Source organism: Hyalella azteca, unplaced genomic scaffold, assembly GCF_000764305.2.
Source record: "Hyalella azteca isolate HAZT.00-mixed unplaced genomic scaffold, Hazt_2.0.2 contig90, whole genome shotgun sequence".
Lineage (NCBI taxonomy): Eukaryota > Metazoa > Arthropoda > Malacostraca > Amphipoda > Hyalellidae > Hyalella > Hyalella azteca.
In genome coordinates, this window is record NW_025930451.1 from 72,961 (window position 1) to 85,448 (window position 12,488).

General features: G+C 37.0%; 1 protein-coding gene across 1 annotated transcript in view; it reads left to right on the forward strand.

Annotated features, from left to right (window-relative positions):
* The first annotated feature begins 6,822 nt into the window (after positions 1-6,822).
* The window catches only part of LOC108681357 (probable chitinase 10), a 39,151-nt gene continuing 33,485 nt past the window's right edge, over positions 6,823-12,488 (forward strand). Inside the window, exons 1-6 of the mRNA XM_018170375.2 lie at positions 6,823-7,098; positions 9,401-9,610; positions 10,019-10,178; positions 11,266-11,368; positions 11,680-11,791; positions 12,297-12,412. Coding sequence (XP_018025864.1) covers positions 7,044-7,098; positions 9,401-9,610; positions 10,019-10,178; positions 11,266-11,368; positions 11,680-11,791; positions 12,297-12,412 — 756 coding nt within the window. The 5' untranslated portion in view covers positions 6,823-7,043. The remainder of the gene's footprint in view (positions 7,099-9,400; positions 9,611-10,018; positions 10,179-11,265; positions 11,369-11,679; positions 11,792-12,296; positions 12,413-12,488) is intronic.

Here is a 12,488-nt window from a genome sequence, read left to right on the forward strand (position 1 = left end):
TCAAACAAAACACTTGAGATCTTCAGAAACCAAATAAACCTGAACATCACTGAAACACAATGAGAGGCACCCTAGCTACGGCCCAGCAGGCGAGAAACTGCACCACGTGTAACATCAGAGCAGTAACAGCTCTGCTGCTTGCCGGTACATGCATTAATGATATTATTCAAATGTCGAATCAATATATTTTCTTATATCAATTCTCAAGTGCAAATAATATTCCTGTTACTACAAGGTACAGTAACATTGTTAATACGTAGAAAATACTACAAAAAAAAATAAAAAACGCTCCACTAAGATTGGGAGTCTGTTTTAGAGGAAGCACTGGTGGCAACCATTTGCCTGCCTCGCGATGGCGTGACTTATGAGTATTTCGACGCCACTGTTTGAACAGGTAAGCCATGCTCCGGGCGATAAAATTAAATTTTATTAACATGTTTTATATTTAATACTCTGTGAAATTTGTTTATATATTGAGTTAAATAAATATGTTGGGATGTTTATCAAGCTGAAAGTAATTTCCTTGATGAACTCTATACAGCGACACAGTTGGAATTAAAATTTTCATAACTTTCCTTATTATAAACGCCTCAGTAGCCTCATTTTAATACTGCATTTATTGATTTTACTGTTTAATACTGTAATACTGTATTACAGATCAGTTATTTTCGGCGGAAGCATGCGTTCGTACTGAGTTTTTAATTTAACGCCCGATGAGTCTGAACATGTCCCAGTCTACCTCCCAGATAGTGACCGGAAAGGACATGATATAACGCTCATAATATATATATATATATAAATAACGCTCATGTGCATCAATTATATTTATAAAAATATAATTGATGCATTGTAATCCATTCTTGATACCGTCTTTTGATATTTGTTATAATTTCGTGTCTGCATTCTACCGATCAAAGTTGCAGGTTTTGGATCATCCTTAAAGAACAACAATCTTTCACCACGTGTTGGAACAGAATAATTTGCCTAAAATTATAATTATTGAAGTGCCCAAACCTATTTCAGTGAAAAAGTTTTTTTTCGTTTAAGAAAATTAATGGAAGTGTTTTCATTTCACTATGTGCTCGAATAATATGCAGTATAATATCTTATAGAAATTTCGTACTGTGAATTGTGAGTGAATTTTGTGTGAATTTATAAATTCGGTTTATCAGTAAGAAAATACATGAAATTTCATGTCGGAGTACTGATCAGAAATCGCTATTGGGCTTTTGTGTGTGGTGTAAATAAAATATTGTCCCACAATATCTATAAACTCAGTACGAACGCATGCTTCCGCCGAAAATAACTGATCTGTACTGTGCAGAGTTGATTTGTGAGCTAAATTAATAAACAAAACATTAATAGGAATCAAAGTCTTTTAAGTTCTACATCCATGAGAAATATCTTTAATAGATCTCTGTGCTCACCTTATTCTATCGCTTCACGACCGTAAACAGATTAAACAAAACGCATCTAATGGGCCAGATTCAATCTTAACCTCAGGATTCTATATTTGATGACCGATCAGTAACCGATGCTTATCGCGAACCAAGAACGCCCGATGAGTCTGAACGTGTCCCAGTCTACCTTTCAGATAGTGACCGGAAAGGACATGAAATAACGCTCTTAAACTTTTAAAAACAAATACAATATTTTCGAAGAGCTCGTCAGATGCCTTCGAACGATGAAGCTTACCTGTACTTAGCTCTAATATAATGAGCGTAATTAAACCTCATCTGCAACTTGTCAGGTTTAATGAAACCTGTACCGGTGCACATAATTAAGAACATACTATTTGGCTAAGTTGGCCCAAGTTCTCCTATGTCGCCGATCTTATGCAAGTATCGGCCAACCACGAGATGAATTGCATCCATCCTACAGGGTCTGAGTTAACGTTTCTTGCAGTTTGGAGAATCGGTCGTTTGGTGAATCGACGCGTTTGGAGAATCGATCACAGCTGACTGCATCGACGGCACCTGGAGTTAAGAACAAATTTTCGTCTCAATGGGCTCTCGCAATGGAATTTTTGGCAATAACGGCTTCGCAGAGTCCTTCATCCCTCTTGGAATGGTGAGATAACCGAATTTTTCCTTTCGTCAATTTTCTATGTTACATTTGATATAATCTTACCTACACCACAACTATCATAATAAACAACCTGATAAATTACTTTTATTTTTTATTTTCAGATGCAAGAAGCCGAAAATCCAGCATATTACACGGACGATTACGCAGTCTTGCTTCCCGGTATAGAGGAAGAAGCGAGGGTGCATCCAACTATGAAATTAATAAGCGAATTAGTTCCCGCCCTGAGTACCATCGTCCTGAGAGAAAACACAGGGGAACTTATGGTTCATGCGTCTGTCCAGAATTCAAATTTACCACTCATCGTCAGCTGGGTTGTGAATATAGTAAGACTCGTCAGTCTAGCCTACCAAAACAACAGCCTCGTGAACCAAGATAACCTAAACGACATCGAAACACTTTGTGAGTATTTCGAGGCGCTGACGTCAACCCAGGCCTTCAAAGACAATTACCAAAGTGAAGAAATGGCTGTGACAGCCGCGCGTGAACATATGAATGTAATTGAAGCGCTCCAGAGGAAAATATTTATTTCTGCCTTTGGTGAAACGACGCTGCAAGAAGCACTGGGACGTGCCATTTTGGAGAATGATTGTTCAGTTTGTTGGTCCATTGCTGATCAAGATTATGCCGTCCTCACTGCATGCAGCCACACATTCTGCATACCGTGCGCTCACCAATGGCTCACTTCCTAGTAAGAACCGACTTTAGAAACTAAATATTACTTAATTATACTAATTGCTCGATAGTTTATATGCATAAAAACTCAGGGATTTCTTGCCAAATCCAGGCATGATAAATGAAAATCAATCAATGCCTATTTTAAATTGTCAATATTGTCAATCAAGCTAATTTTTTTATCTCTGGAATAGTTAAAATCGGGTAACCGTATTACGGCAAACTTCCTCAATAAATCACCTTTGCTAAACTGCCGCTAATCAATTTGTAATTGATTAGAATTTGATTAGAAATCAATTTCACTAATCAATTTCTTTTTCTTTGTTGCAGCTCTTCATGCCCCTTGTGTCGGGCAATGCCGTGCATGGCGGTGAAAAAATCAAAGGTGGCAAGATTTGTGCATGCATCGGCTGCTGCCAGCAGCAACAGCCTCTAATGAGAATACAAGTAAATTCTTTTGGTGTTTTAATAGAAAAAATCAATTATACAGCAAAAAATATGTGAAAATCTATGAACTCTGAATTTCAAATAATGCCAAATGCGGTGATAAAATCGAAATTCATTGTAATGAATCTGATTTATTATAGTTATCCTGTATATAATTCATAATCCATATATTGTGTGATACGATGTAAGTCATCTGTTGTTCTTTTAGGATGATAGTGATAGTAGTAGCAATGATCCAGACCAGGCTACAGAACAAGCTTGGCGGTGGAAACAGCGCTGAGTCCAAGTGATGTTTGGCCCATGGCTGCCCTGCCATGTTATACGCGTGGCCTTTGTGCGAGCTATTTTGACCACTACAGTGCAAAATGTGTTGTGTTTTAGGTCCAGCATTCCAATAGAAAAAATGTCAAGCTCAAATCTTAGAATAGGATCGACGAACCGTTTAGAATGTTATAGTGTTTCTTTGTTCAAGGAATGATTAACAGCTGAACTTGATAATACAATTATTCATTGAAATATGACTCTTAATTTGTTGACATTGAGGACACGGACTTACAAAGACATGGCCAAAATTGAAATTAATGAATGCGTACTCTATCCCTGCCACGTTCCAAAACCGGGAGCACCTACGACCCAAAACTCCATATTGCTGTAATATCTTATGTCATTAGGAACTAAAATTTTCTCGATTCTCTTTGTTATTATAAAACTAAATTGCATGCCTAAAATAATTCATAATTTAGGTCTAGAAGGTGAGATTTATACATATTAGCTCCTGGAGATTAAATAATAGGATACTTATAGGGCTCCTTCATCTAACCTAAAATTGGTTGGTATTAACCACCGCCAGCGATGAATCATCACCATTGGGTGGTGAAATCCTGACCCTAGGACATACGATATAATGTGCGATTTTTTCTCCAGCACTGCCAGCTTGAGCAAGACACCGTGTCAAACTGCATAATTTTATAACGCTATAATGGTGCCGAATTTAGGTACAGTTGCATCGCTGTGCAATCCAAAAAGAGTTTAATGGCACACCAATTATTTTAGGAATCTATGAATATATATATATTCTTTATGGTTGACATGGACTTCTTCAACCCCAAGTAACAAAAGCTGATATGAGTGCAGAAGTTGGCGTCGATGACATTACTTAAGTGATCTGTGAAAACTTTTGAGGTCATGACAGCCTTTTAGTTACTTATTTTTACCCTGAAAAATAAAGTTTACTTCCTGATGCAAGATTTTCTGTCGACGACTTGCCACAACAGCAGCACGTTGCTCGCCTGTTCGCAACACGTCTGAATATTCTATCAGATCGCGCACTCACTCCTACTATCAGCTCGAGCTTTTCCTCCTTACGCCATCTTGTACTTTATTTTCTAAAGAACTAAAGTATATTTATGTGCTCGTGCTATTTCGGAAAAAATCTTACTTAGAAAAAATTGAATTGAATTTTTTTACATGCAAAATATTAGCTTAAAATCGTTCAATGAACGACCGATATAGAGACCGCTTCTGAAAATTGCGGTGAAATCGATTCATGCAAATTTGTGGCCTATTGAAATAAAATTATCAACAATTTCGCCGGAAGAAAGTTGTAGCTTACAATTTATACAATTTACTCTTGAAATGCATTTTTTGAGTGTTTTATTGTGCTTATATATGTTCTTTTTTTATTGACATTCGAGAATTGATACACCAGAATTATTTGGCACCTGTTACATGATGTTATTGGACGGTACCTATAGCTAGCTGAATCAGGTTTAAAAATAATAAAAGAGTTGTACCTTCTTCTAGCCACTCTATGAGTGGAAAATAGCAAGCAGCCTAGCATAAGTATCCGCATGATGTTTTTGATAATAGTTGGAATATTTTAATATGTGATATAATATGAATTTGTTAAAATATCCTTGTACTTGTTCGTTACTTCCATTCGTCTATATTAGTACAGGCAATAACAATAAGTTCATCCAAAATATTCATTTCAGCCTTAAAACTCGAAAATATTTAACAATTAATGGATACACACGCAATCATATTAGAGGAAGCGGCTATAAATAATCTGTAATATAACACATGACATATTTACAAATTGTAAAAAATAAGCTACCGTCCTACCTCTCAGCCCAGGTGACAATTCTAACAGCCATATTATTCATGAAGCACCTGAACTTTGAAAATGTCACGCAGAATTTTACGTCTCGTTTTTCCACACATCATTGGTTCTTCCATAGAAATTTCTATTTCTATAACGTTTTATTTTAGCTCAAATAGAGAGAAAGTATATGATTTCACAAAATCGAGTTGAGGGAGAGAGACTAGTTTAGCTTTTCTTGCAGTGCTGGAATCCGAGGCGTAACTAATTGATACTAATATTCACCTTATTGATATATTTCTAAATTTATCAACATTTAGTTTATTAGAAGCTTCCGATGCTCATGCATAAACATCCTGAAAATATTGCAATCACTTGGTTTAACTGTTAATTCTTCCCTAATGCAAATTCCATCTTTTATTTTGAAATATCGCAAAAGTATCGTGACAACTGTAAATGTTGGTCATTGAAGAATCGGTACAAAGTCGATGCAAAATCTTTGTTCATCAAGCAGTATCAATTGCATATATTTTTTAAGTTATTGATCATTAGTAACTGTTCATGGTGGGAACGTTCCGACAGGCATACAATGTCATCACACATATGTTTTGCTCTTATCAACTTCAATGAGAAATATCTTTGCAAACTATTTTCGCACTTGCTATATAATGGCTCATATTTTATCTAGGTGATACCGAGCAATTGAACAGTGATCAATCATTATCATCAGCAGTTGACTAACAATTAGTAGTTAGTATACTCTCGGGCATGGCAGTCACAAGAGTTGCGTGTTATGCAATACATGCTGGGTCCAGCCTTAGAACTCCTCTGACCATGAGAATCTGGATAAGGAAGTATTGTTAGGCACCACGCTGAGTTGTTGGAAAAATGAAGTCTTGGTAAAAAATTGTTATTGAATAACTGAAAAAATCAACGTACAATCATTTCATACCTGACAGCATGCAACTAGCTTCCGATCGACCGCTTATTTAATATAAAAACTATTTATATATTATATAAATATATATAAATATTAATTTATAAACTATTTAATATAAAAACTAAATATAAAAACTATTTCAGTCTGGAGGTAACTCTGAAATTTGCAATTGCTACTAAATTTTCATACAAAGAATTTGGCGTGATTTAGAGGATAAATTGTGTAAAAATTTTTGGTTTCCCAAAAGACTCTTTTGGGGAAACCAAAAGGAGTCTTTTTCCCTCCTACCTTTGGCCAAAGTAATAAATAATCAAGGCTCGAACCAGAAAACGTAAAAAGGGTTATAAAAATCAAGAAACATAGTTACAATAGTGATTTAATTCAACGATGATGATTTGATTTATAGCAAGTGCATGGATGGATCAAGAGACATATGTTATTTGCAGCACCGCCGGGCCGATGCATCTCTACGCCAAGGGCACTATAAGCTGCGGTCATATATAGCATGGCATGGCGAGTGCCGTCCTTCCTATATCTGCTGCGGTGGGAATACCTCGTTCAGCAACTTCGGCAAACGCTGATGATCAGTCGCAGTTTATCCGACGCGCGGAGAGGTAGAGTGAAGAGGCGCGCTTGGTCGACGTTAATTACACTATTTTTAAACGGGTACTTAGGTTGCCCATTAATTTAATGCAGTACAACTTGCTCATGACCTGCTAATCGAGAGTGTGCGATGTGGCTTCTGGTGTGACAATCTTTTCCGGATTAATTACTGCGAAACCAAACACGGAAAATATGATGTGCATCCAGAAACGTACTCTCCTTCTTTTTGCTCTCTACTTCCAGTGCTGTAAGTATTTCCTATAGAAAGACTATGAAATCGTTTATGGTTAATTTCAACCCTTGTGCGTAGGACAGTTGAATTGTGTAATTTTAGAAGGGTAGCGTTGATGTACTAATTATTTGACATATGACTGACTTGCCCGAAAAGAATAAATCACTGACCGTGAACATTGAATAGTATGTTTGTAAGAAATAGTATACATATGTTTAAATTGTAGGTTATCTTAAAGAATTTTAGCGGCCTAAAAAGATAATGAATATAAATTTGTTTCCTCTTCGCCTAGCGTGATATGTTGAAGCGCGTTGCCATTGGAGAATGTAAACTGGTTTGAGCAGTGACAACTGGATGTTGTGCAACCAAAGACCTCATTTTATTGCATTCAACTTGTGTTCTTGATTGGCCTTGAATATTGGGTGCTGTTCATTGCCACGATTAGGGAGCGGGTTGCTGAAACTGTAAGAAAATTACGCAAACATAACCGTTTTACTTAGTTTTATAGGGAACCCATCGTACGTTCTCCGAATGCGCAAAAAAATCTTGGAGGCTAAGTTCAAATTCAGCGCTGAAATGAAGAATGATCGGTATTACTGTAAAGAAAAGTTATGAGCTGGTAAATTTTGTAAGTTAACAATTACATTACATATTTCCAATTTGAACGGCAACAGAAACGAACACAGTAATATCCCGAGTCGTATCTCGAAACCTGACACAACAGGAGCTGACAAATATCGAAATAAGACAGGATACAAGCCGGGTAGGCAGCAAGTATATCCATGGCAAGACGCGCACACAGGAAGCGTAATCATACTGAAAGTGATAAGTGCCAGCTGTTCGAATTCATTCCAGAGTGTTAGCTGCATTTAAGATCAATATACCTATTCAATTTAATTTAATGATTTATTGACCAAATACACACCTAAAATATTATTGTATAGTATGTATTTAGAAGTGTCCTAACGGCCTTTAATTAAGTGACGATTTATGAAGTTCAAGTTAATAAACTAAGGTCGGCCAAACCTTGAGCAAATTGTGATTAATAAGAGAGCCAGTTGACGGACTTATTAAAATCTCAAGATAAAACAGTAACCCGAATATTAGAATCTTGACAGATGGAATAGCAGGCTGGTTCGCGTATCAGAGAAGATCCTTACGGCTAAATTAAACACGTCCTCAGGCTATAATGTGTTGGGCGGGAGCAAGAGATGAAATTAAATGCATTAAGTACTCAGAGGTGGGCAGTGGCACGCTACATGTAGCGGTAGCGGTAGCGGCGCTACATTTAAGCAATTATAGCGGTAGCGGTAGTGCCCGCTACATTTAGAGCATGTAGCGGTAGTGGTAGATGCTGATACATTTCAAAGTATCGCTGCCCAGCTCTGTAGGTACTCAGCATGAGCCCTTTGCATGCGAGAATTCAACGGGGTTAGCAGAGACCTATCAGCAACAAGACCCCAACTAATTCGGTGCCTCCCTCTTCGAAGTCTCTGAATCGTGCACCTTGCTCCCTAATTTCAACTACCTTAACCTACACATAATCTCCTAGTCGCTACTACTTTCAAATAGAAAAATTTCTTATACAATTTTCAGAGTGAAAATATGTCATTAGAACTTAAAAAAATAGATGGTCATTAAGTGAAATGAATTTGAATAGATTTCTAGAATGGTTCAAGTTGTTCATTTTAAGGGAAAATGTGAAGAAGCAATGTATAATCCAAAAAGCGCCATAGGCTTTCATGTATCTGTTATGTGATGATATACTATTTCATACTTTACAGATGATATACTATTTCCTATATGACAAAATGCGAAGGCAATCGAGAATTTACTTGTACTAATGCGCAAGAAAATTCGAATCAGGCTGAAGACTTTGGTCAATCTCAGATTTGATTAGTATAAACCGAAAATACGATCAACAATTACTTATGAAACTACAATTTCGCATCATTCTGGTATTCTCACTACTGGTAATTGGAACGAAAATGTGTATTTTTAATCGGTTTGTCGTGCTAATTCATGTCGCGGCATTTGAAAGTGAGACGCTCGTAAGCGCATGTTGGAGAGGTCCTGCGCGCGGTAATTCGGCAGGCTACGAGTATGACGTTATTTTAACATGCTATTTTTACTATAATGCAAATTATATCCAATGATATTTGTGCTGAAAATGCTGCCCAGTTTAGAACATTTTCATCTAAACCATCGAAATATTCTAAATCTGCATGGACGGCCATGCGAGAGAATGAGAAATTGATCTGAGTATGTTCTTGACTTGTTGCCAGGTATGAGAATAATGCCTTCGCCTCCTCTACAGGTATGAGTGCTCAACACAGCGTTTCTACGGGAAGTAGTCCCGTGATATCTTGCTTTATCGAGGGCTGGTCAGTGCTCAGGCCTATTGGTGCTGGCAAGTTCAGTTTGGATGACATCGACCCCAGTCTCTGCACCCACCTGGTCTTCCTCTTTGCTGGTCTCGACGACGACAGATCAACCATTTCTCTTGACCCAACATACGACACTAGAGGTGAGCATGCAACCTTGGAGCAATGATTTGTGTGATGAATATTCTATATATGTGAACATTTGAATATTTAATAAACATTCTATAAGTTGTAATGAAGATTCTATATTCCACGTATATATTTGAAGAAAAATAGAACTTGCACTTGATGAATACTAAAGCAGAGTAACAATTAGCAAATATTGTTTTTTTTTAGAAACAGGAAAAGATAGCAACTTCATTTTGTAACTTCGTCATTAGACTAATGTTTTCTTCTGGGTTAACAAAATAATTGTTGATTATACAAATAGGGAAGAACGTGAAATTGATTATTTCAACCGCGCAACAGCACCTAGCTTTCATTTTCGGAATCATGGAAAATACCGATCATAACATCATAATCGTAAAATATACATGAATAATATTCCACAGGAGCGCTCAGGCAACTCATGGCCATGAAGGCTCGTGTTCCCTCGCTGCACGTGACTGTGGCTGTCGGGGGATGGTCTGAAGGATCCGTAGGATTTTCCAAGATGGCTTCCTGGCAGCCCAATAGGAAAGCCTTCATCGACTCGGCTTTGGAATATTTGAGGTAATCAGTTTAAATATTCGTCGCTAATATTGAATTTGTGCTATTTATCGATTATTTCTTACATTTTAGCGCAGTTGGTCTTTAATTGTCCTCGTTTGATTGTTCTCGTTCGATGTTTCATGCTGAATAGAAGAAGCAATATAATTGTTGGTCAATTTTTAATCTCATAAGAAAAATTAAAATTGTTATATGTCGTTTTCGTGTTAGGCATTTAGTCACGTAATTCGTACGTTTTCCTCAATAATACTTATTTTTTAACCAAAGAGATTAAACAAAACTTAACGTTTATCAGAAGAAATAACTTGAAAATGCACAAATGAATGATTTGTCATGTCGTGTTGTTATCCTGCATTTCATGCATATGCAAATCTAAATCTAGTCTCTTCACAGTCTTGTCCAGTGAGCGCTGACAAAGTTCGGAAAATATTTGTGAAGAAAGTCCTCCTGTTGCTTGATGTGATGGTGAAAATTTTATTGAATGTCTTTGACAAATACTAATGCGTATTTACCGCTAAATATGTTCACTTATAGAATGGGGCCCATGAAGCACAAAGAATTCGAAACTAACCGTGAAACCGTTGAAGATCAGCCCATTGCTATCAGTTTAATGAAGAAACTAGACACTCAGCGGCTATTGTTTACGCATTCATCTCCGCCGCTTTCGATTTAGCAAGGGAAATGTGACTTTGTATTAATTAAGCTATGGCTTAATTACGAGTAAGAAGAAATTACGAGTAAGAAGAAATTTTGTTTATTCATTATTTTAGGGGTTTTTATTGAGAGATCAGATACTATAGTATAATTTTTTATCTTGCATTTACTAGTCGATACTTCCTACCAAGAACAATTTCAACAATGAATTGATAAGATTTTTTTCACCGATCTTGTTGTCAGAGCAGACGGGTTTGCGTCTAAAACTTGTTCCGTACTTAAGATGCAGAGGCATAATTAACGATAAAAGTTAACCCACATTGAAAACTCGCCAAAGCGTTTCATCCTTACTAATAATTCTCACTAAACTTATACAATAGTGTAGAAAATTTTAGAACCTGATCAGTACTAATAATATTCGTTGCTATCGTGGCAGGCGTTACCAATTGGATGGCTTGGATATCTTCTGGCATAACCCAGCTCAACAAATTCAAGGAGGTCACCCGGAAGACAAGCGCAACTATGTTACTTTAGTTAAGGTATCTTCCCCTGGATAAATGTTGACTTTGCGAGCTCTGTACGGCCACCCAGTAACCACAAATAGCATGTGTTTACATGTAATTTATTGAATTTCTGCCAATTGTTGAAATTTCTATTATCTGGAACTTCAAGTCTATAGTTAAAATGATTAGAGTTGGCAAAACTTTATATTGTATCATGTATTTTCTCGGTTTTAAGTACCTCAAAAAATTTTATCCTGGTTTTATGCGCAATAGTTCTGACTTTATGCTAAAAATAAATACATTTCCGCATTTTCGCAATGTGGTGTGAATAAATTTTCGCACCACAGGAACTGAAAGAAGCTCTCAGGCCTGAAGGATTCTCCCTGACCGTGGCGGTGATGTCAGGCAAGAGCGTAATCGACGATGGCTACGACCTACCAGGCCTCGCCGAGCACGTTGGTGAGTCCTCCTAATATATGAAATTTTTCTGTCAAAATTGTGTTCACTATTTCTAAATTTCGTTGGCAATATATGAGCATAATCGTATCCACATGGGCCGGTCTGTGATAGTTTACAAACGTCGCAATGCTGTGAGAATATTGATGAGTGTATTTAGTTTCACTGTTACTTAATGCTGCGCTCATTTCATTTTGTATTTGTTTAGTGCAACATCCATGTTACAGCATCCATGTTGCAGCATCCATGTTCTTCATCGTTCCTTGATAGTGCGTTCGCCACGTTGTTCGCTGTTCACTGTTACTGCGTTCTCTTTATTTGTTACCACTGTAACTGCATTCGGACAATAATTCGCTGTTCATTGTTGTCACGACCTTTTTTTTCTCTGCACTGTTAATGCATACATCTTGTTTACTGTTCAAAGTTGACAATTTTAGTGCTCTTCTATGATTTGGATGCCCATTTTATTTCATTAACTCCTAATTGGAGGTGAATTTCTATTTTCTAGATTTCTTCTACCTGCTGGCCTACGATTATCACGGAAAGTGGGAAGAAATTACTGGCCTCAACGCACCTCTTTACCCTCACTCGGGGGAAACGGATCTCGACCGAACACAAAATGTCGTAAGTTGTTAGTACATTGCTTTATGGTGTATATACTGCGTAACAATGCTTTAGAAATGATAGGAATTGTAAAATT